We start from the raw sequence: 24,285 nt of genomic DNA, 5'->3' as shown, positions 1-24,285 counted from the left end.
ATCTAAAATATGGCACAAATGAACCTATCTACAAAACAGAAACAGACTCACAGACATAGAGAACAGACTTGTGGTTGCCAAGGGTGGTGAGGAAGGGAGAAGGATGGACTGGGAGTTTGGGGTTAGTTGATGCAAACTATTACATTTAGAATGGATAAACAACAAGGTCCTACTGTATAGCACAGGGGACTGTATCCATAATCTTCTGGGATAAAACATAATGGAAAAGAATATAAAAAAGGAATGTATATATGTGTATAACTGAGTCTCTTTGCTATACAGCAGAAATTAGCACAACACTGTAAATCAACTACACTTCAATTAAAAAAAAAATAGAGAATAAAAAAGAAAAAAACTACAGGGACTTCCCTGGTGGAGCAGTGGTTAAGACTCCAATGCTGCCAATGCAGGGGGCTTGGGTTCGATCCCTGGTCAGGGAACTAGATCCCACATGCACGATGCAACTAAGAGTTCGCATTCCACACTAAGGAGCCTGTGAGCCACAAGTAAGGAGCCCGTAAGCTGCAACTAAGGAGCCTGCCTGCCACAACTAAGACCCAGCTCAACCAAATAAATAAATATTTTTAAAAAACCACCCAAAATAAAAAAACTACAGGCCATTTAAAAATTAAAATTCATTGCTTGCTGCTAACCTAATTTCTTTTAGGTTCAAAAAAACTTCTTTCAGGCGGATTTGCAATGCATATTTGATCCTTTTGAATAAGCTGGTAATTTAAAAATGGTAACTTAACGAAATACAACAGAAAATTGAACAAAACTAGTATGGGGATAGGAGGATGAAGCTACAAAATCTACCATTTCATCTAGTCAAGTACCATTTAGCCATTTGTAAAGCATGTTCCCTAATGGAACCGTAAAAAGTAAAAGTAACAGCTGATTTAAACACAGTTACTTAAATGTGCTGTTACCTTTCTAACAAACCAAATAATAATAAGAGTAAAATGAAAAAGAAAACACCATAACAGTAAAACTCATGTTAGTCTTTAGTCCCCAAATTCTCTTCCAATGCCTCTTTTACAAATTACTTGTAAAAATTATGATAAAATTTTAGTTTGATATATTTCAATAAAATGATTTTCAAACTTTTACAGTGGAGAAACCTGGTATATACCACCTCAACAAAGTGATTAAAATTACCATCACCAGTAATGGAACAAATTGAACTCATGTGACTTCTGAGAGACTTGACGACTAAATGCAATGTGTGTGCTTATATTAGACTCTGCACCAGAAAAACAAGTTTTTTTTCCTTTTGTTATAAAGGACATTATTGGGACAACTGGCAAAATTTGAATAATGTCTGTAGACTTGATATGAACCTTGTGTTGATATTAATTTCCTGGATGTTCTTATCTTTAGAAAATACACACTCAAGTATTTATGGTTACCATTTAAGTATACGGGGCACCATGTCTGCAACTGATTTCCAAACGGCTGAGAAAAAAATAACATAGAGACTGACAGATAAAGCAATGTGGTAAAATGATTAACATGTGGGGAATCTGGTTGAAACGTATATGAAAATTCTTTGTACTACTGTGTGTAACTTTTCTACAAGTATGAGACAATTTCAAAATTAAAAAAAAAAAATTAAAAAAAGGTAAATAAAGCATGAACGAAAACATAAAAAAAGGGATGATGGAAGAGCAAATTATAGATGCCCGTGATGGGTGCAATTTTAGTTTAATTATTCATGTGCTTAAATTATTATTGCTATCTTTCACCTAAGGATCTTGGGGTACTTCAAATATATGTGTATTTGAAAAATAAAATATATTTTATTTTCCTTACATTATAGGTGGAAAAACAGACATGTAGAAAAGCTCCCAAAATGTGGCAAGTTGATTCTGGAATGGAGACAAGCAAAATGTGACTTTAAATTGATAACAGTGTAAAGATGAACACCAGACACACCAGAAGGTATTCATTTACCTTGCTCTATTGTAAATCACTGGCTCATTTTCTTCCTGCACAGTTGTCAGCATATCCAAGTCATGGAATATTTTCTGCATATAATCCAAATATTTATATCCTGAAGCTCTTTCTACTATGGCTGCCAATAGGGTATAGCCAAAAGTTGAATACAAAAACTGACTACCTTGAGACATCATTTTAAGGGGGAAGAAAAAGAAAATGCTTCATTATTATTTAAAAACATGTAAAATATTTTCCCACTGAAAATTGGCATATCTTTAAAACTGGAATATTTTACTTTAGCATTTAGGTAAAGATCATGGATGATAAATTAACAAATTTAGTCAACTTTGCAATGGCCCTGCTTATTCCATGTCTCTAACACAAGAATAAAATGATGATCCATATACTTATCAGTTTTTTTGTTTGTTTTTTTGTCTTTTTTGGCTGCGCCGAGTGGCCTGTGGGATCTTAGTTCCCCAACCAGGGACGAACCCCGTGCCCCCTGCCATGGAAGCACGGGAGCCCTAACCACTGGACCACCAGGGAATTCCCACAAACAAGTTTTAAAATGAAAATGGAATACAAGTACATAAGCCTGCAATAAATTTAAAGATAAAGTGGTTTCAGTAGGCATCATATCAAAAAATATTAAAAAGTTATTTTTATAGATCAGCTTTTTGGGAAATAAAATTTAGTTGATGCATATTAATTTAAGAAATGAAAGCACAAAAGAAGTTGAACAATTTAAATACTAAGTTAAATACTAATGAAATACTAAAATATTAGCAACACTTTATCATGCCAACTTCGGTTTAGATTTTATTTGGAGAATTTTTCCAATATTTAATTTTTTCCATGAATATCTTGATACTGAGAATCCTCTAAATGTCTAGGTAGCCTCCGATGAAGCTAAATCAAACAACTAGCTGCCTGGATGCTAGGCTCTGTTAAGAACTACAGGCAAAAAAGCAAACATCTGACAACAAAACCCATGCCATAATCATCAACCACACTGAATGCACTCAGGATGGTATCATTTTGCATTTTCTGAAAATTAATACTTTAGTAATGATGACTTTGTAAAAAGAAGAAATTAACACTCACCAGGTTTAAAGAACAAAGGGTCATTTTTAAATAATCTTAGGGATTCAATTGAATTTTCAAATTTTTCTTTCAAATATAATTCGCCTTGTTCAAAATCATTCTTTTTCTTGCAAGGTTTTGAATTTCGGCCTTTGGCTTCATTATCTTGCTCTATCTTAGCTTTAGCAAGGTCATTCTTTTCATTACTTTTGCCTCCTTTTACTTTTAACTCTTTTTCTTGGTCAGATTCCATCGTCCCTTTCATCATCTTCAAGGCTTTATAAGCTTTCTCTTCTTTCACCTTTTTCATGTCCTTTTCATAATGACGAATTCCACTTAAGTGGGAAATCAATAATCTTGTTGTGACAGAAACCTAATTGTAAAAACATGAAAATTCAACTACAATATTAAACTGCATAATAAAAAGTTAGTAGCCCTGGAATAATGTTTCAGCAATATTTTCCATTTTAAACTGCTACTAGAATAATGTGTCATGTACACACCTTTAGCCTCAAATTTCAGAAAAATACCCACTCGGTTATTATCTGGATAAAACAAAACTTTAATCCATTAACATTAAAAACAAACCGAAGAATCCTATGAAAGCTTTTAAACCACTTAAATGTCAGTAGAAAAATGAACTGTGAGATTTATTACCTTTTCACCTTCATATTCTTTTTCTGGGAATTCAGGAACATAATGTTGTACTGGAATATCAAGATCCAGTTTCCCTGCTTCCCACAATTTGGCAATAGCAACCATGGTGAGGCTTTTGCTGATACTAGCAATTCTCATAACTGTCTCTGGCTTGCATGGTACACGGTTCTCAACATCAGCATAACCTAAACCTTTGGGAAAAAAAGCAAAAAGTCACTATTAATAGGCTTCATGGTCAAAGGAGTCTTCAAAAACTGTAATAATACTACCTTAAAACATTCTATGTGTTTATCTAAAGGAAAAGATATTTCACTTGTATAAGTTAATTAAAACTCAACATATAAGGGATGAGTCTTAGCAATACTGACAACAGTAAGCCTAACAATTTATCCTTATAACTAAACTGAAATTGTACACGGTACACAACAGTAATTTTCTGATTCAGTTACTAATGTTTCTTAGCTTATCTAAACAATTTGGTTATTCCATATTTTAAATAAGTTACTCTACATTCTTTAAAGAAAATATCATTGTTCTTCAGATTACATTTATTCTTGATTTTTGAGTGACTTTCTACTGAATTCCTTAAAATAACCAATAAAAACAAATGTGAAAAGATGCCCTGCAAACCCAATCTAGTTAATCATTAATTTAATTCAGCTGCAAGTCAGAAGAAAAACAGTGTACCACTAATTTAAAGCTCTTTCTAGAAAATATTTTAAGTTTGGTTTCATCTTCTACAGGATAAAGATGTGGAAATCTGAGACATACAAAGAACTGAGATCTGAAAAGAACGAAAAGGCATACAATAATTATTTTCACCTGTAAATGTAAATTATGCTGAAAATATCTGCATAAAAACAAAGCCCTCACCTATAGAGCTGACTTTTATATAATTCTGGATTACAATATCCGTCATAAATGTTGATCGGGGTACACTTAAACTTGAAGGAAGAATCATTTCTCTTTAAATTCAAAACCTTACCGCTCCTATCAACTTCTAAAAGGTACTACTTCCTCTAAACGATGTCTGAAACAACATTTCCTAAAAATTGAGTTCCTAAAAACCTGCTGTGATGAGTTGGACCAATTTGTGTGCAATGAAAAAATAAATCAAATTATAAAATGCTTTGATAAAAGTATGATAAAATGCTTAGAAGTCTCTCTTCCAAAGCTGCTTGCTTTTTGTTTGAAAAAAAAGCTGACACCTCTGCATAGTAAAAAAAAAAAAAAAAAACAAAAACTAATAAAGTAGATTGTAAGCTCATTAAGGACAAGGAGTCATGTACATCCCTTGTTCTTAGTACAGTGCATTTTACAGAATGGGGGACTCAGTAAATTGTTGACTGAACTAAAAAAGAAAAACATTAAATTCTGACGTTTTATCTAGTCATAAGGGTTATCTACAAATGTGCAGTTAACAGACCGTTCTATACACCACTTTGAGAACAATACAACAAACCATCTTTAAGACTTCAGTTTACTCATCAGAGTCACACTTTAAACCCTGCTGTTTATATAAAGTCCAATTCTTTAGTTTGTTAGTTTTCTCTACAGTATGTATAGTTTTATGAAAACTGAACAGCACTTCATGGGATTCACGCCAAACAGTAACACATCAAGATTTCATTCACCGACTGGCACAAAACAAGCCAATAAATCAAACCTTCTGACCAGACTTCTTTTCCATCTACAGAGACTCCAACCACAATGCCCGGTGCGCCCACCTCATCCTAAGAGCCAAGGGGAGAGAACGGTTCAAAGCAGGCCGAAATCCCTCGCACGTCCGCCAGCGCCTTCCTCTGGTGGGGCTTCCCTCGGCCCGGGCCCCGCCCACCTCGGTTCGGGGCCCCGCCCACCTCGGTTCGGGGCCCCGCCCACCTCGGCTTGGCCGGCCGGGAGTTAACCGTGAGGGGAGTGCCCGCTGGGAGCAGTAAGGGGAAGGGGCGGTCCCCGAGGCGGGCCGTGACCTCCGCCCCGACTTGGGCAACCCCCCGAGAGCATCTGACCGTGGCCGGGAGGTCGGGACACGGGAAGTCTTTCTGGGAAGCCGACCGCGGGCATCCAGCCGCCCGGGGTGGCGTCCGCTCGCCCCGAGAGATGACCACCAAACGGCCTCACGCCGGGGTGACGCCGGGGGTGGGGCGCCGGGTTCCCGGCCGCCTACGCCCCCCGTCGCCGCACCTTGATTCTGTGCAGGAGGTCGCGGCTGCGGTCGATGGCTCTGGCAAAGCGCCTGGAGTGCGGCGGCGTCGGGGTCTGCGGAGACCACTGGGCGAGGGGCTGCTCCTGCAGCGGCAGCGGCTCGGCCTGAGGCGGCGTCTCAGGGTCTGGGGCCGCGGTGGGCGGCGTGGGGGACGCACCCCTCAGCCCGCCGGCCAGCTTCACCCCAAGCGCCAGCCCGAGACCCAGCCCGAGGCCTCCGACCCAGCCAGGGCCGAGCGGCGGCAGCCCGGCGCGCTGGTGAGCTGCACGCCGTCCGCAGCCCCAGGCGCAGCTCCCGTGGGTCACGGCCCGGTTTGTCACGGCTGACAGGAGCCGGTACATGGCGTCTCTGGCGAGCCTGCAGCTTCAGAGCTCGCGCAGGCCTGGCGGGCGGCAGAGGCGCGAGGAAGGGAGGGGAGGGGAGGGGGCGGTGACCGCGTTCAGGCCCTAGCAGTCGAGGGCCGATGGCCGGAGCGCCGATCGCATCGAGTCCTTCCTCTTTTGCTTTTTTCCTTTGCCTCGTCTCTTGATATTTCTTCATCTTTCTCCCCCCCACACACTTTTCCTTCTCTGCCTCCCCTTAGATCAAGTGTCACCTCCTCAGAGAAGCCTTCCTAGTCCCCGTCCCCATGGGAGCTCTCGCCACACCTAGACCCCCAGTGCGCACGCCTCCTTAATAACACTTAACACTTATGTTTCACTGAACTAATCTGATTTCTTACCAGACTGTGACCCTTTGCAGAACCTTGACTTTTACTTTTGGATCTTCATCTCCTGCAACAGCGCTTGGCACACAGCAGCCGCTCAGCAGGCGTCTCCTTTCCCCCCAGGACCCTCTTTTCTCTCTCTTAACTGTCTCCATTCTTTGTCTCTTTGGGGCTCCTTCCATTTCTCTGAGGCCCTTTAAAATCCCTTACTTCTCAAAGTCTAGCTCCATACCACATCAAACATATTATATCTACGCCTCATATTTTTAAAAAACTTGGTGGTTGTTGTAAAACAAGAAAGTTGTAAATAAAATGTGCAGACTTCCCTGGTGGCGCAGTGGTTAAGCATCCGCCTGCCAACGCAGGGGACACGGGTTAAACGTCTCCAGCTGCTCTAACTATTCTTCATTTCTCATGGTTTCCAAGCCTCAAACTGGCTCTAAGAACTAGACACAGTACTCGAGAATCTACCAGTAAAGTGAGACCATCAGTTCCCATCCTCTGGACAGTTACCATTTTTTACCAGTTGTATCATGGCATTTGTTCATAATGAATGTAAAAGACATAGCCAGTGGTGGTTACAATAAATTCTCACTTTATCATTCTTTTAAAAACTATAAATAATATGTGCAGACTTCCCTGGTGGCGCAGTGGTTAAGCATCCGCCTGCCAACGCAGGGGACACGGGTTCGAGCCCTGGTCCGGTAAGATCCCACGTGCCGCGGAGCAACAGGGCCCGTGCGCCACAACTACTGAGCCTGCGCTCTAGAGCCTGCAAGCCACAGCTACTGAGCCCACGTGCTACAACTACAGAGCCTGAGCACCTAGAGCCCGTGCTCCACAACAAAGAGAAGCCACCCGGTGAGAAGCCTGCGCACCGCAAGGAAGAGCAGCCCCACTCGCGGCAACTAGAGAAAGCCCTAGCGCAGCAACGAACATGCAACGCAGTTAAAAAAAAAAAAAAAAGAAAAAAAATTAAAAATAAATAAATAAAATTTGCACTTAAAACTTTTAATCCAAAAGTAAATCATATAATTTAGTTCGCTATGATTTCTGACAGCTGTAGATGATCAGAGCTTCTTGTGAAATAAGAAACCTAACCTCAAACTATCAATACTACAAAATGTAAAATGTGTATAATCCTAATTGAACCGTTAATTATGTTAATTTTGAAGATAAACATCCATTCCAATTTTTACAATTTTCTCTTTATACTTTGGGATATATAATTATTTTTTATATATTACAATTATACTACTTTAAATGTTTTTATTATTTTTAAAATTAAAATATTTAATATTTTAAATATTAAATAAAATTATTTAAATAAATAATAAATATATATATTTCCCAAAGATTTTTGAAAGCCTGTAAGCCTTAATACTGGGACAATATACCCAATGTATAAAATGAGTCTGTCTTTCCTTACAGGTGGAATTTGTAGAGAGAGAATTTTCAGGCTTGAATTGACAAGCTATTGTCAAGAGAAAAAGATATAAACATCTTGAGCTACTGTTTAAGGAAAACGCAATAACAGTAACCACATCTAGTCAGAAGATACTGGGGCTAAATAATTATAAAGTGGTGGGCTGTTCATAAAGCCTACAACCCTGAAGAGATCAGTGTATCTTAGGACCCAGAGGGTTTGGCAGTGAAACTCACTGAGGTTCCTGGAGCACCACCTGCTGTTAGAGTGGACAGGTGCACCCTGTCAAGATGGTATTGGCGGTTCCCATCATAGGGGTCCCCACTATTCCAAGCACATGTCAGTGAGAGAAAAAAATATAAAGAGAAGAATGTAAAAGACATAGCCAGTGGTGGTTACAATAAATTCTCACTTTATCATTCTTTTAAAAACTATACATGTATGTTTTATGTACTCTTCTGTACCTCTCCTTGGATCAGAAGTGGAACAGAAGCAGAGAGCCATATAGCAAAAGCCAAAGTCCTGATGGACTTCTTCCAGTTTAGAAGCAGGTAGAGACCACCCAAAGTATGGCTTCTGTGAAGGTAGTGAAGAATAGATGTTCTCCGTGAAAGCCAGGTGCCTAGGAGGCAACTTAACCAAGCAGCTGGCAGACATGTTGGCAGGATTTTTACTATCACTGTGAGGCAGAAGCCCAGAGCTCCGATATGTCAGCTGGCTCTGGACTGGGAGCCACAGAAACCAGGTAGAAGAAAAGTAAACCACAAGACAGGGAGAGGAGTGGGATGACAGAAAAAGAAAGGGAAAGGAGAGGAAGGCAAAGGAGGAAGGAAAGAAATTTTCCACTGAAAATAAACCTACAAACCAAATTTCTGAAACATATAAGGAAAATATTTCTAAAAAGACTGGCACCAAAATCAATAATCAAGAAGTGAAATCAGCTCAGACAAATGAACACAGTAGAACAATCTACAGAAAAGAAAAGAAAAAAAAAAAGAAAGGAAGAAAGAAAGAGAAAAAAGGCCATTCCCTGTCTAAAAAAAGATGGATTAATAGAAAACAAAATAAACATGTTTTTTTCAAAGAATTCTCAAAGAGAGAAGTGAATCATAATATTCACAAAACAAACAAGGAATTATGAAATAATAAATGAAACAAGAATATAAGGATGAAAAAGAACTTATCAGAAATCATATAAATAAAAACTCATGAGAGCTTTAGAAAGAGTATCTCTTCCTAAGTTGGAAGTACAAATTTGGTGAGCTGTCTCTATCCGAGGTCAGTTTTTGTTTTCCTTTAGTGTTTACTTTTGCAGGCTAAACGTCTCCAGCTGCTCTAACTATTCTTCATTTCTCAAGGTTTCCAAGCCTCAAACTGGCTCTAAGAACTAGACACAGTACTCGAGAATCTACCAGTAAAGTGAGACCATCAGTTCCCATCCTCTGGACAGTTACCATTTTTTACCAGTTGTATCATGGCATTTGTTCATAATGAATTTGTTGTCAGCAATCAAGTCTTCTTTTACATAAACCATGTAGTCAAACCCAGCTTCTCTTCCATATCAGGTACTTGCAAGATTGATTTAATATGTACAGTGTCTCTATTGACCTTTATCTTATTGGTTTTGGCTTTGTATTTCCATGGTATTATTTTAAATCTAAATTCTGTCAAAATAAACCTTTGACTTTCATCTTATCTGCAAACAAGATAGGCAAACTTTCTGTCTTGTTCAAAATACTGAATAGGGCTGGACCTTAAGTAGAACCCACTAGTACACCAGTAGAAACTTCTCTCCAGGAGATCAGAGGTCCAGTAGCCAATACTCTTTTGATATGGTTGTTCAAACAGATGGAAGCTCATCATTGCTATTCTGTGACTATTTTGTGACCCTCTAGTGTGATAGACCCTCTAGTACTATCATGAAGATAGTACTTCTATTTCCTCTTCTTTTTTCCTCTTCTGAATGTTTCCCATTGCAATCTTGACCTCAGGTCCATTGAAAGCTTTTGCAAAACCCTACTTTATTCATCCAACACATATTTATGGGCATCTGCTCTTTGCCAGACAAAGTGTTGAGGTTACAACGGTCACTCAAAAGAGACACACTCTCAGCCCTCCTGAAACCTCCTAGGCTGGAGGGTAAGATAGTCATGAATCACATAAACACACAAATAAAGGTAAAATCCCAACTGCATTAAGTGCTGTGTAGAAGAAATGCAGTGTGTTGGGAGTTTATAATGGTGAAATTTGACCTAGTCTGGGAGATTAGGCTTTCTTGATTAAGTGAAATTAGATCTAAAACCTTAAGGTTAAATGGGAATTAACTTGGTTGAGTATGGGCAGACAGAAAGAGGAAGTGTTCCATGCAGAGGAATCAGTAAGTGCAAAGGCCCTGTGGTGGGAGAGAGGAGGTTTCATTCAAGGAAGTAAAAGATAACCATGGCAGCTGGCATGGAGAACTAAGGGAAGTGAGGTGAGGGATGAGGGTGGGGACTGACCATTTAGGACCTTATCTCTCTCTCCCCTGTTATTTCTTTAGAAGAAGGAATACTCTTCTAGAGCAGCTTCTCCTTATAAGTCCTGCTCTAGTATATAGTGTAATATGTAATATTATGAAATACTATTTATTTTCTTGGCTTAACATTTCGGGTTTGCTTCATCATTCATACTCTGTGCTTTGGTCATAAATATTACTGTTAATCAGCTTCCTGCTCCACCTTCCAACCCCAAGAATTAGTGAATTACTTCCCCCTTCATGCTGATACTTTCTTTATTCACACTTGTTCCTCATACTATCTGGTTTATAAGTTTTGTTTCAGTGACTTATTCTTTTATCCCTTAAAATTTCAAAAAGGATATATTTACTTTGGATGGTAGTTTGGGAGTATCAATTTAGCTATTACATATGCTTATAATTCATGACCCAGCAATACCATTTTTAGGTTATATATTCTACAGCAGTGATTTTCAAAGCATGGCCCTTGGACCGGCGTCATTAGCATCACCTGAGAACGTGTTAGAAATGCAAATGCTCAAGTCCCACCCAGATCTACTAAATCAGTGGTGCCCAGCAATCTGTGATTTTAAAACCCCACCAGCTGATACTGATACATGCTAAAGTTTGAAAAAAATCTACTCTAAAGAAATATCCGCATACATCGTATCAGGTAACTTTTGCTGTTAGAACAAGTATTTATTTAGCTCACAGGTCTCCAGGTTGGCAACTCTGGCTGGACCCAGCTAGGCAGTTCTGATTTCCTCTGGCTCAGTCACTGTCAGCAGTCCGCTGCTGGGATAGCTGGGGGCTGGCTGGCGTAGGATGCCCTCAGCTGACACAGCTCAACTCTGTTCAGTGTGGTCTCTCTTTCCCCAACAGCCTGGCCTGGGTTTGATCACCTGGTGGCTGGACAAAACTCCAAGGGATAGAAAGCAGAAGCATTCAAGGCCTCTTGAGGCCTAGTCTTGAAATTGGCACACTGACATGTCTGCTGCATTCTACTGGCTGAATTAAGTCCAAGGTCATCCTAGATTCAGGGGGAGGAAAAAGGACTTTACCTGTTGGTGGGAAGAGCTGCAAAATCGAATTGCAAAGTGTGTGGATACAGGGAGGGTGGAGATTGTGACTTTTTTTTTTGCCATCTTCTACACACATGCATATAGAAACAATACAAGGTTATTGCACCATTTTTGATGATAACAAAACAATGAAAACAACTTAAATACCCTTCAGTAAGGGAATGGGCAGGTTGTGGCACATACATACTAAGGAATACTATGTATCCATTGAAACGAATAAGCTAGGTCTCTTTCTAGGTCAACTAGAAATAAAAAACTTTGTTTTTTGAATGAAAAAAAGGAAACTGAAGAGCAATTGGAAAGAATACCATTTATATATATATATGTATATATAAAATAAGCACCTCTATTTATTTAGGCTGCACCAGGTCTTCGCTGTGGCACCTTTAATTGCGGGATTTTAGTTGCAGGATCTTTTAATAGTTGTAGCATGCAGGCTTCTTAGTTGCGGCATGCATGCATAATCTAATTCCCCGACCAGGGATCGAACTCCGGGCCCTGCATTGGGAGCACAGAGTCTTACCCACTGGGCCACCAGGTAAGTCCCTACCATTCATATATTCTTAAAACCTACACAATATTATATATTTCTGATGGGTACATATAATACATTTATGAAAGTATTACAGGAAGTCTAGAAGTATATACATCTAACTTATACCAGTGATTACTCTTGGAGAGTGGGAAAGGAGGCAAGAATTCAAAGGGGTAGTCAGAGAGGATATTAGCTTTATCTGTTAGGCTCTCATTTAAAAAACACATTTATATGTATTCTGTGAAATTAAAAATTAAAAAATAAAACACAAATTTCGTAGGAAGCTCATTTCAGGATAAGTCTCTTCTTTGACATGTTCTTCCAGGTCGTTATGAGATTCTGTCATTCACTCAGTCACATTTAGTGAAGACTGCTGTGTTCTATGCACTGTACTAGTCGCCAGGAGCACTCAATCTTGCCAAGTTCCCATCATTTTAGTCTCTAAGTCCTTCATTTTCTGACCCCTGTCTTTAAGTCATTAGCAAGAAATTCTAGGTTTTTTTCTTACTGCATCATGGAGTCCATGTTTATCAGAGAAAAGAGCTGTGAATGGTGGGGCTTAACCAAATCTGTATCTGGGAAGATGCATACCTCCCAGTGAACCTTGTCATGATTAAATAGATAGATGTCATCTCTCAGCAGGGATCACATACTGTGTTAGCATTGCCATTTTCTTTTTTTTTAAGTTAATTTCTTAATTTATTTACTTTTGGCTGTGTTGGGTCTTCATTGCTGCGTGCTGGCCCTCTAGTTGCAGCAAGCGGGGGCCACTCTTCATTGTGGTGCGCGGGCTTCTCTCGCTAAGGAGCACGGGCTCTAGGCATGCGGGCTTCAGTAGTTGTGGCACTTGGGCTCAGTAGTTGTGGCTCACAGGCTCTAGAGTGCAGGCTCAGCAGTTGTGGCACATGGGCTTAGTTGCTCTGTGGCATGTGGGATCTTCCTGGACCAGGGCTCGAACCCATGTTCCCTGAATTGGCAGGCGGATTCTTAACTACTGCACCACCAGGGGAGTCCTAGCATTGTAATTCATTTTCATCCCATCCCTATACCCTCTTGCAAAACCTACCCCGAGAGCTTGCTCCAAAGCTTTTATTGAGCAAAGGATAGAGGTTCATACATACTTGTCACAAATGACTGGATGACAGGTAGACCCTTACTCAAGGTAGGCCAAATCAGTTTCTCTGTCCCAGAACTTTGTAACTGTGGTACAGAAATTCTGGTCAGTCTTTCTTGAGTGGTTGTGCTGGTGGTATGTACCTCCATCCTCATCACTCTTATTCAACACAGTGCTAGAAATTCTAACCAGTACAATAAGGCAGGAAAGAAAGTAAAGGGTATACAGATTAGAAAGGAAGAGGTAAAACCATCCCTATATGCAGAGAACATGATTATCTAGGTAGAAAAATCCCAAAGGAATCTTAAAAACAAATAAAACCTCATAGAATTAATAAGTCCAACACGGTCATAGGCTATAAGAAAAGCATACAAATACTAATTGGATTTCTATATAATAGCATTTTGGACACCAAAATTTTAAGTGCAATACCATGTTTTATCACTCAAAAAAATCCCAAAAGTTTTAGGTGTAAATTTAACAAAGTACGTACAGGACTTGTATCCTGAAAACTACATAACAGTGATGAAAGAAATCAAATAAGATCTAAATAAATGGAGAGACCTACCATATTCAAGGATTGGAAGATTCAACATAGTACAGATGCCAATTCTCCCTAAACTGATAGATAAGTTTAACACAATTACTATAAAAAAAGCAAGATTTTTTTTGTAGATACAGGCAAGAATATATTAAAATTTATATGGAAAGACAAAGAAACCAGAATAGCTAAAACAATTTTGAAAAAGAAGAATAAAGTGGAAGAAATTAGTCTACCTGATTTCAAGGCATATTATATAGCATAGTAATCAAGACTGTGTGGTATTGACATAGAAAAAGACATATAGATCAATGGAATAGAATACAGAACATAAAAAGAGACCAATACAAATATGTCCAACTTATTTTTGACAATTATGCAAAAGTAATTCAATGGAAGAAAAACAGTCTTTTTAACAAATCATGTTGGAACAATAGGACACTCATAGGCAAAAAAAGTCTCAATCTAAGTCTCACGCATTATACAAAAGTTTACTCAAAATGGATTATACATTTAAATGTAAATGTAAAACTATAAAACTTTTAGGAAAAAACTTAGGAGAAAATCATTAGGGTCCAGGGCTACTGAAAGAGTCTATAGAATTGACACCAAAAGTATGATCCATAAAAGGAAAAATGAATAAATTGGACTCATTCAAAATTAAAAACTTGCTCTGAGAAAGACTCTGATAAGAGGATAAAAAGACAAGCTACAAAGTGGGAGAAAATATTTGCAAACCACATATCCAACAAAGGACTAGTATCTGGAATATTTAAAGAATTCTCAAACCTCGACAGTATAAAAACCAAACACCATGATTAGCACATGGCCAGAAGACATAAAGAGACATTTCACTGAAGAGAATATACAGATGGCAAATAAGCACCTGAAAAGATATTCAACGTCATTTCACTACAGAAACAAAAACTAAAAGTACAATGGAACATTAATACACATCTATTGAAATGGCAAAAATAGAAAACAGTGACAATACCAAATGCTGGCAAGGACGCAGAGAAACTGAATTACTCATACATTGCTGGCAGAACTGTAAAATGGTACAGCCACTCTGAAAAATAGTTCGGCAGTTTCTTTAAAAAAAATAAATAAAACGTGCAACTACCATATGACCCAGTACTTGCAATTCTGAGCACTTAGCCCAGAGAAATGAGGACTTACGTTCATACAAAAGCCTGTACACGAATATTTATACTAGATTTATTCATAATAGTCCAAACTGGAAGCAACTCAGATGTCCTTCAACGGGTGAATAGTTAAAAAAAATTGTGGTACATCCGTACTATGGAATACTATTCAGCAAAAAATGGGAATAAACTGTTGATACACACAACAACCTGGATGGATCTCTAGAGTATTATGGTGAGTGATAAAAGCAATTCCCACAGGCAGGTATGTGTATGATTCCATTCATTTAACATTCTTGAAATGACAAAATTATAGAAATGGAGAACAAATTAGTGTTTGCCAAGGGTTAAGGAGGTGGTAGGGGTGAGAGGGAAGTAGATGTTGCTTTAAAAAGGCAACATGAGGGATCCTTATGGTGATGGAACTTTTCTGTTTCTTGACTGTATCAATTGTCAGTATCCTGGTTGTGATTAATGTACCACAGTTTTGTAAGATGTTACCATGGGGAAACTGGAAAAGGAATACACAGGATCTTTCTGTCTTATTTCTTAGAACTGCATGTGAATCTACAATTACTTAAAATAAAAAAGCTTATTTAAAAGTAAAAGAAAAAAATTTTAAAAATTAAAGAAAAAGTAAAAGATGTGGTAGGAACCAGGGTGAGTATTCTAAAACTCAAATACAATCATATCTATCCCCTATTTGAAATGCTTTAAAGTTCCCTTTACCAATAGGAGAAAGTCCAGATGCCTGTGGTTAGGCATGTTGATATCCTACTGAGAAAAACTATTTTTCCCCAGGGGAAAAAAAAATTCCACAAAGGAGTGAACCACATTATCTCCCCTGCCAAGAGGGTAGCCAGACCTCTGGGTCCTGAAGGTCTGGGCTTTCCTTACCTACCAGGGGGGTAGTTAACAACTATAACTAGTTGTTTGAGAGGTCTCAAGACCAATGAATTATATAAGCAGAGACAGTTTTGTCTTTCCTAGCTATCTAATTTGCTTGGCCAAATCCCTTTCCAACTGGGTAGAGGGGAACTTCAGTGACATCTCTTTCTGGTCCAAAACCTTTTCAGCAATATCTAGCTATTAAAATAGTGTATTTTCAAGGACATATTCAGTTGCTTTAGGTACTATTTCCTTGGCCAAGTTCATTTCAATGCCCCCTCTCCTAGAGCTGGGCAGGTGCCTCCCCCATGGAGGCCTTGGCAGGGCTTGAGTGGAAGCTGTGCAGGGAGGGGCGTCTGCTCCCTTTCTTTCATCTCCTGCTTCCCTTCCTTCCAGTCCCTCACACCCACACCCCCTATCAGGAGCAGGTGTGGGGAAAGGAAGCAGACTGGAGAATGGTGGTTGGTGCAGGTTCCAAGAGTATGGCCTTGAGTCTGGGCCATGCAGCTGGCAGAGCCTTGGAGAACCTGCTCCAGAAGGCATGACTGTGCATCCTGACCAGGAACCACCGAAGATCATGGCTTTGCAAAGCTCAGTGAGGCCAGGAGAGGCTAAGATGCACATGGAAATAAAGTTAAATGGCATAATCAGAATTTGAATTGGGGTTCACTCCACAGTCTGCCCACTTCCTTGCCTGGTTTTCCTGGGAATTTGTGCAAAGTAATTCAGGCAACAGAGTGTGCATTCCACATGAAAATTTGCAGAGGAAGGAAGGTCATAACCTCCGACAGCCTCCATCCCCCTGCCCAGCACTTCTGTGTACTGTCTTTTCAGCCTGTTTCTTTACCTCTATCTTCAAATAGAGACAAAATAGCCAGGGACAGTACTGTAGGATTTCAAAGCTGGTAGGCACATTAGATGTTACTTAGTGTGGTTTCTGTGAGATAGGGCATTTGGAAATGCACAGAGCTTTTTTTTTTTTTTGCTTATCATAATGTGGTGGTGGGGGGGATGATTTTGAAAGTCCTCAATCTGTGAGACAGTTATGCTGACAAAGATTCTCTCCTTGACCAAACTCTAGCCAGCCTCTACTGAGCCCTCTTCTTGACAAGGCCTCAACTTTGACTGTAAAGACTTGAACTAACAGTTTCTAACCGTTCAAGGGCCCCCTGAAGTGTCTGTCTGAGAAAACCCAAGGCTGCCAAAATCAGGTACTGTTTGCTTCAGCAACACCGGATGATAGGGTCCCTACCTCCCAGTCTCTATGCGAGGGCAGGAGCCTAACTTCAATTAATAATTAATAAGCCTAACTTCAATCAATAAGCCAGTTAGCAAATTGAGATGGCTTTCATGTGGACTAACACCCTTGTCCAGCTTTTTGTAATTTTTACTTCCCTGACAGCTCCTTCCTACTTCCTACTTCAGCTCCTTACTATTCCCCCATTTTTACTTCCTACTTCAGTTCCTTCCTACTCCCCCATTCCCTCTGCACCAACAGAACTGGTGCTCAGCTCTCCCCCTACTGTCAGTAGTTTCTGAATAAATCTGTTTTCACCACTTTAACTTATGTCCAGCTGTGTTTATCTCTGACAGTTCACAAAAATTGTTCTGCCGAAAATACCACCCTTGAGAAACAGGGATCTTGTTTCCACAAGGTCTCATGGGTGTGTTCACTTTGTGATAATTCGTACACTTATGATTTGTGCCCTATTCTGTCTATATCTTATACTTTTTATACTTTAATGTAAAAGTTCATGTATAACAAAATAAAAACATGAAAAAATTGATTAAAAAGGATAAGTTAAGAAATAATCCCCAGCAACCACTGACACGTTTTCTGTCACTATGGATTCGTTTGCATCTTTTAGAATTTTATATTTACATATGAAGTCATATAGTATGTATGTAATCTTTTTTTTCTTTTTGACCTGGCTTCTTTCACTCAGCATAAGTATTTTGAAATTAATACACGCTAGTTCGTATATAAATAGTTTTTCTTTCCTTTTTACTGATGAGTAGCATTGCATTGTATAGGTATACCACGTTTTGTTTATATACTTACCTGTTGATGGACATTTGGGTTACTTCCAGGTTTTGATTATTACAAATAGAGCTGCTACGAACATTCATATACAAGTTTTTGTGTGAACATAGGTTTTCATTTTTCTTGGATATACACCAAGCACCTGGAATTGCTGGGTCATACGATAACTCTGTTTAATCTTTTGAGTATCTGCCAGATTGTTTTCAAAGCAGCTACATCATTTTAATTTTCTACCAGCATAGTATGAGGGCTTCAATTTTTCCACATCCTTGCTAACACTGACTTTTTGATAATAGCCGTCCTTGCAGGTGTGAAGCGGTATCTCATGTGGTTTTGCTTTGCATTTCCCTGATGGCGAATAATGTTGAGCTTATTGGCCATTTCTACGTCTTCTTTGGAGAAATGTCTATTCAGTTCCTTTGCCCATTTATATAACATTCTTGAAATGACAAAATTATGGAAATGGAGAACAGATTAGTGGTTACAAGGCATTAGGGACTGGGGTGGGAGGAGGAGAAAAGAGAGGGGTGATGTTTTATAAAATGTCAATATTAAGGAAATTGATGGTGATGGTGATGGAGTTGTTCTTTATCTTGACTGTGGTGGTGAATACATGAACCTACACATGTGACTAAATTACATTAATTAAGTACACACACATTCAAATGAGTACAAGTAAAACTGGAGAAACCTGATTCTGATTGGTGGATTGATTTTATATCAATATCCTGGTTGTGGGCTTCCCTGGTGGCACAGTGGTTGAGAGTCCGCCTGCCGATGCAGGGGACACGGGTTTGTGCCCCGGTCCGGGAAGATCCCACATGCTGCGGAGAAGCTGGGCCCATGAGCCAATGCCACTGAGTCTGCGCGTCCGGAGCCTGTGCTCCGCGATGGGAGAGACCACAACAGTGAGAGGCCCACGTACTGCAAAAGAAAAAAAAAAAAATCCTGGTCGTGATATTATACTATGGTTTTGTAAGATGTTACCATTGGGGAAAACTGGATAAAGGATATATGGGATTTCTATGTACTATTTACCAGTACATGGGAATCTACAATTATCTCAAAAAATAAAAAGTTTAATTAAAAACTGCAATTTAAAAAACCCTTATGATCAATTCTTTAACAAGATGTAACATCCCTTTCTGTAACAACAGAAAGTCAAACTATGTGAGGCAAAAACTGATAGAACTGCAAGGAGAAATAGATGAATCTACTATCATAGTTGGAGACTTAAACAACTCTTCATCAGAAATAGATACAGCAGGAAGGACCTAGCTGAACTCAATAACACCATCAATCTACTGGATATAATGGACAACTCTAGACAACATCATCCAATCACAGCAGAATACATATTCTTTTCAAGCTCACAGGGAACATTTGCCAAGATAGACTACATTCTGGACCATAAAATACAAAACAAAACTCAACAAATTTAAGAATAGAATTCCTACAATGTCTGTGTTCAGACCCTAGTAGATTTAAACTAGAAATTAATAACAGACAGATAGTTGGAAAAATTCCCAACTACTTGGAGACTTAATAATACACTTCTAAATAACACATAGATCAAAGAAGAAATCTCAAGGGAGATTAAAAAAATTATTGAACTAAATGAAAATGGAAACACAGAATATCAAAATTTGTGGGATGCAGTGAAAGCAATGATTACAGGGAAATTTACAGCACTGAATGCATATATTAGATAAAAAGAAAGATGTAAAATCAATCTTGTAAACTTCCATCTTAGGAAACTAGAAAAAGAGCAAATTAAATCCAAAGTAAGCAGAAAAAATCATAAAAATTCAAGCAAAAATCAATGAAATTGAAAACAAAATTAATAGGGAAAAAATCAATGAAACCAAAAGCTGGTTCTTTGAAAAGGAAAATAAAATTATCCTCTAACCAGGATAACTAAGAAAAAAAGGGAGAAGATGCAAATTACTAATATCAGAAATGAAAAAAGAGAGTTCACCACAGACCCCATGGACATTAAAAGGATAATCAAGGAATACTATGAACAACTCTATGCCCACAAATTTGATAATCTAGATGAAATGGACAAATTACTTGACGGACACAATCTGCCAAAACTCACACAAGAAGAAACAGACAGTCTGAGTAGGCCTATATATATATTAAAGAAATTGAATCAATAATTAATAACCTTCCAAAACAGAAAGCCAGGCTCAGATGGGTTCACTGGTGAATCCTAGCAAACATTTCAGGAAGAAATTACATCAATTCTCTACAATCTCTCTTAGAGGTTAGAAGCAGAGGGAATACTTCCTTATTCCATGAGGATAGCATTACCCTAATATCAAAACCAAATATATTACAAGAAAAGAAAACTGTGAACCAATATCTTTCATGAACAAATAAGCAAAAATCCTCAACAAAATATTAGCAAATTGAATCCAGCAATGTATAAAAAGAATAGTACACCATGGGCAAGTGGGATTTATCCCAGGTAAGGAAGGCTGCTTCAATGTTCGATTTAATGTAGTCTATCACATCAATAGGATAAAGAAGAAAAATCACATGATCGTATCAATAGATATAGAAGAAGCCTTTGACAAAATTCAACACCCATTCATGATCAAAAGCTCTCAGTTAACTAGCAATAGAGGAGAATTTCCTCAACTTGATAAAGAATATCTACAAAAATCCTACAACTAACATCTACTTAATGGTGAGAAACTCGAAGCTTTCCTGCTAAGATCAGGAACAAGGCAAAGATGTCCCCTCTCACTGCTTTTCACATTGTACTGCAAGTCCTAGCTAATGTAATAAAGCAAGAAAAAGAAATAAATCGTATACAGATTGGAAAGTAAGAAATAAAACTTTGTAAATTACATGATCATCTATATAGAAAATGTGAAGGAATCAACAACAACAAACTTCTGAATAAGCCATTATAGCAAAGTCACAAGATACAAGGTTAATATATAAAAGTTAATTGTTTTCCTACATACCAACAATGAATAAGTGAATTTGAAATTTAAAATATAATACCATTTGGATTTCATTTGTGCGTGTGTGTGTGTGTGTGTGTGTGTGTGTGTGTGTATCTATTATAGATTTTTGCTTTGTGGTTACCATGAAGTTTTTGTACAGTAGTCTATATATATGTGATTGTTTCAAGTTACTGATCTCTTAATTTCAAATGCATTTTAAAAACCCTGCATTTGTGCTGTCGATTCGTGTTTTTGATATCATATTTTATATTTAACTGTTTTGTGTATCCCTTAACTGCTTATTGTGGATATAGATGATTTTACTACTTTTGTCTTTTAATCTCCCTACTAGCTTTGTGTTTGGATGATTTCCTACCTTTTCTGTATGCTTGCCTTTACCAGTGAGTTTTTCATTTTCTAATTTTCTTATTTCTAGTTACGGAAGCAACCTAAGTGTCCATCAACAGATGAATGGATAAATAAGATGTGGTATACACACACACACACACACACACACACACACACACACACACACACACACACAATGGAATACTACTCAGCCATAAAAAGGAACAAAATTTTGCCATATGCAGCAACATAGGTGGAATTGGACGGCATTATGCTAAGTGAAGTAAGTCAGACAGAGAAAGACAAATCATGATATCACTTATATATGGAATATAAAAAATACAACAAACCAGTGAATATGACATAAAAGAAGCAGACTCACAGATATAGAGAACAAACTAGTGGCTACCAGTGGGGAGAGGGAAGGCGGAGGGGTAATATAGGGGTAGGGAAGTAAGAGGTACAAACTATTAGGTATAAAAGAAGCTACAAGGATATATTGAGCAACATGGGGAATATAGCCAATATTTTATAATAACTATAAATGGAGTATAACCTTTAAAAATTGTGAATTACTATATTCTATACCTGTTAACTTACATGATATTGTACAGCAACTATACTTCAATTAAAAAAAAAGTTAATCTAAAAAAAGTAATACCATTTACATTAGCACCCCCCAAAATGAAATACTTAGGTATAAATCTAACAAAATATGTACAAGATTTTTATGAGGAAAACTACAAAACTGATGAATGAAATTAAAGAACTAAATACGTGGAGAGCTATTTCATGTTCATATATAGGAAGGTTCAATACTGTCAAGATGACAGTTCTTTGCAACTTGATCTATAGATGCAATACAATCTCAATTAAAATCCTAGCAAGTTATTTTGTGGATATTAACAAACTGATTCTAAAGTTTATACGGAAAAGCAAAAGACTCAGAATAGCTAACACAATAATTAAGGAGAAGAAAAAAGTTGGAGGATTGACACTAACCGACTTCAAGAGTTGCTATAAAGCTAACATCAAATATTGGTGGAGATACATTTGGTAGATTACTCCTTTCTGCCCGTGGACGCCGCCGAGTAAGCATCGTTGACGTCTCTCCTCCCCCTCCACTGCCGTCACGTCTAAGTCAGAGTCACCCAAAGAGCCCGAACAGCTGCAGAAGCTCTTCATCAGAAGTTTGAGCTTTGAAACAAGTGATGACAGTATGAGGAGCCATTGTGAGAAGTGGAGAACGCTCACAGACTGTGTGATAATGAGGGATCCAAACACCTGGTGCTCCAGAGGCTTTGGGTTTGTCACATATGCCACTGTGGAGGAGGTGGATGTGGCCATGAATGCAAGGCCACACGAGGTGGATGGAAGAGTGGTGGAACCAAAGAGGGCCGTCTCAAGAGAAGATTCTCAAAGACCTGGTGCCCACTTCACTGTGAAAAAGATTTCTGTTGGTGGCATTAAAGAAGACACTGAAGAACATCACCTAAGAGATTGTTTTGAACAGTATGGGAAAATTGAAGTGATTGAAATCATGACTGACTGAGGCAGTCGCAAAAAGAGAGGCTTTGCTTTTGGAACCTTTGATGACCATGACTCTGTAGACAAGATTGTCATTCAGAAATACCACACTGTGAATGGCCACAACTGTGAAGTAAGGAAAGCCCTGTCTCAGCAAGAGATGGCTGGTGCCTCATCCAGCCAAAGAGGTCGAAGCGGTTCTGGAAACTTTGGTGGTGGTCATGGAGGAAACTTCAGTGGTCGAGGTGGCTTTGGTGGCAGCCGTGGTGCTGGGGGATATGGTGGCAGTGGGGATGGCTATAATGGATTTGGTAATGATGGAAGCAATTTTGGAGGTGGTGGAAGCTACAATGATTCTGGCAGTTACAACAATCAAACTCCAAATTTTGGACCCATGAAAGGAGGAAACTTGGAGGCAGAAGTTTTGGCCCCTATGGTGGTGGAGGCCAATACTTTGCCAAACCCCGAAACCAAGGTGGCTTTGGTGGTTCCAGCAGCAGCAGTAGCTATGGCAGTGGCAGAAGGTTTTGATTACTGCCAGGGAACAAAGCTTAGCAGGAGAGGAGAGCCAGAGAAGTGACAGGGAAGCTACAGCTTACAAAAGATTTGTGAACTCAGCCAAGCACAGTGGTGGCAGGGCCTAGCTGCTACAAAGAAGACATGTTTTAGACAATACTCATGTGTATGGGCAAAAAAACTCGAGGACTGTGTTTGTGACTAATTGTATAACAGGTTATTTTAGTTTCTCTTCTGTGGAAAGTGTAAAGCATTCCAACAAAGGGTTTTAATGTAGATTTTTTTTTTTTTTGCACCCATGCTGTTGATTGCTAAATGTATTAGTCTGATCATGACATTGAATAAATGTGTCTTTAAAAAAAAAAAGTATTGGTGGAAAAAACAGACAGCTAGATCAATGGAACAGAATAAAGAGCCTAGAATTTTTTGCAGATCTAGAATTAAAAAAATCTTAAAATTCATGTGGAAACATGAAGACCCTGAATAGGCAAAGCAATCTTGACAAAGAAAAATGGAGCTGGAGGAATCAGTCTCCCTGACTTCAGACTATAATACAAGGCTACAGTAATCAAAACAGTATGGTACTGGCACAAAGACAGACTTACAGATCAATGGAACAGGATAGAAAGTCCAGAAATACACCCACACACCTGTGGTCAGTTAATCTACAACAAAGGATGCAAGAATATACAATGGGGAAAGGACAGTCTCTTCAATAAGTGGTGCTGGGAAAACTGGCCAGCCACATACAAAAGAATGAAATTAGAACATTCTCTAACACCATACAGAAAAATAAACTAAAAATGGACTAAAGACCTAAATGTAAGACTGGATACTATAAAACTCTCAGAGGAAAACATAGGCAGAACACTCTTTGACATAAATCACAGCAATATCTTTTTAGATCCACCTCCTAGAGTAATAATAAAAACAAAAATAAACAAATGGGACCTAATTAAACTTCAAAGCTTTTGCACAGCAAAGGAGATGAAAAGACAACCCACAGGACTTCCCTGGTGGTGCAGTGGTTAAGAATCCACCTGCCAACGCAGGGGACACGGGTTTGAGCCCTGGT

General features: G+C 38.7%; 1 protein-coding gene and 1 pseudogene across 9 annotated transcripts in view; one reads left to right on the top strand and one right to left on the bottom strand.

Annotated features, from left to right (window-relative positions):
• Positions 1-11,540, bottom strand: part of LACTB (lactamase beta) — a 78,188-nt gene extending 66,648 nt beyond the window's left edge. For 3 of the 9 annotated variants that reach the window (XM_067749268.1, XM_067749279.1, XM_067749289.1), the window contains exons 1-5: positions 5,863-11,538; positions 5,345-5,411; positions 3,679-3,869; positions 3,043-3,394; positions 1,954-2,119 (exon numbers count right to left, since the gene is read on the bottom strand). In XM_067749268.1, the coding sequence (XP_067605369.1) occupies positions 1,954-2,119; positions 3,043-3,394; positions 3,679-3,869; positions 5,345-5,411; positions 5,863-6,225 (1,139 nt within the window). In that variant the 5' untranslated portion in view covers positions 6,226-11,538. Of the gene's footprint in view, positions 1-1,812; positions 1,869-1,953; positions 2,120-3,042; positions 3,395-3,678; positions 3,870-5,344; positions 5,412-5,862 lie in introns of those variants that run through there. The other 6 variants (XM_067749302.1, XM_067749298.1, XM_067749310.1 and 3 more) reach the window with 5 other exon arrangements.
• Positions 11,541-22,218: 10,678 nt separating this feature from the next.
• LOC137230242 (heterogeneous nuclear ribonucleoprotein A1-like) lies at positions 22,219-23,541 on the top strand (annotated as a pseudogene).
• The last annotated feature ends 744 nt before the right edge of the window (positions 23,542-24,285 follow it).

This window comes from Pseudorca crassidens, chromosome 1, assembly GCF_039906515.1.
Source record: "Pseudorca crassidens isolate mPseCra1 chromosome 1, mPseCra1.hap1, whole genome shotgun sequence".
Classification (NCBI taxonomy): Eukaryota; Metazoa; Chordata; class Mammalia; order Artiodactyla; family Delphinidae; genus Pseudorca; species Pseudorca crassidens.
The sequence above is the reverse complement of the archived record's forward strand: the minus strand, read 5'-3'. Positions and strand labels throughout refer to the sequence as shown.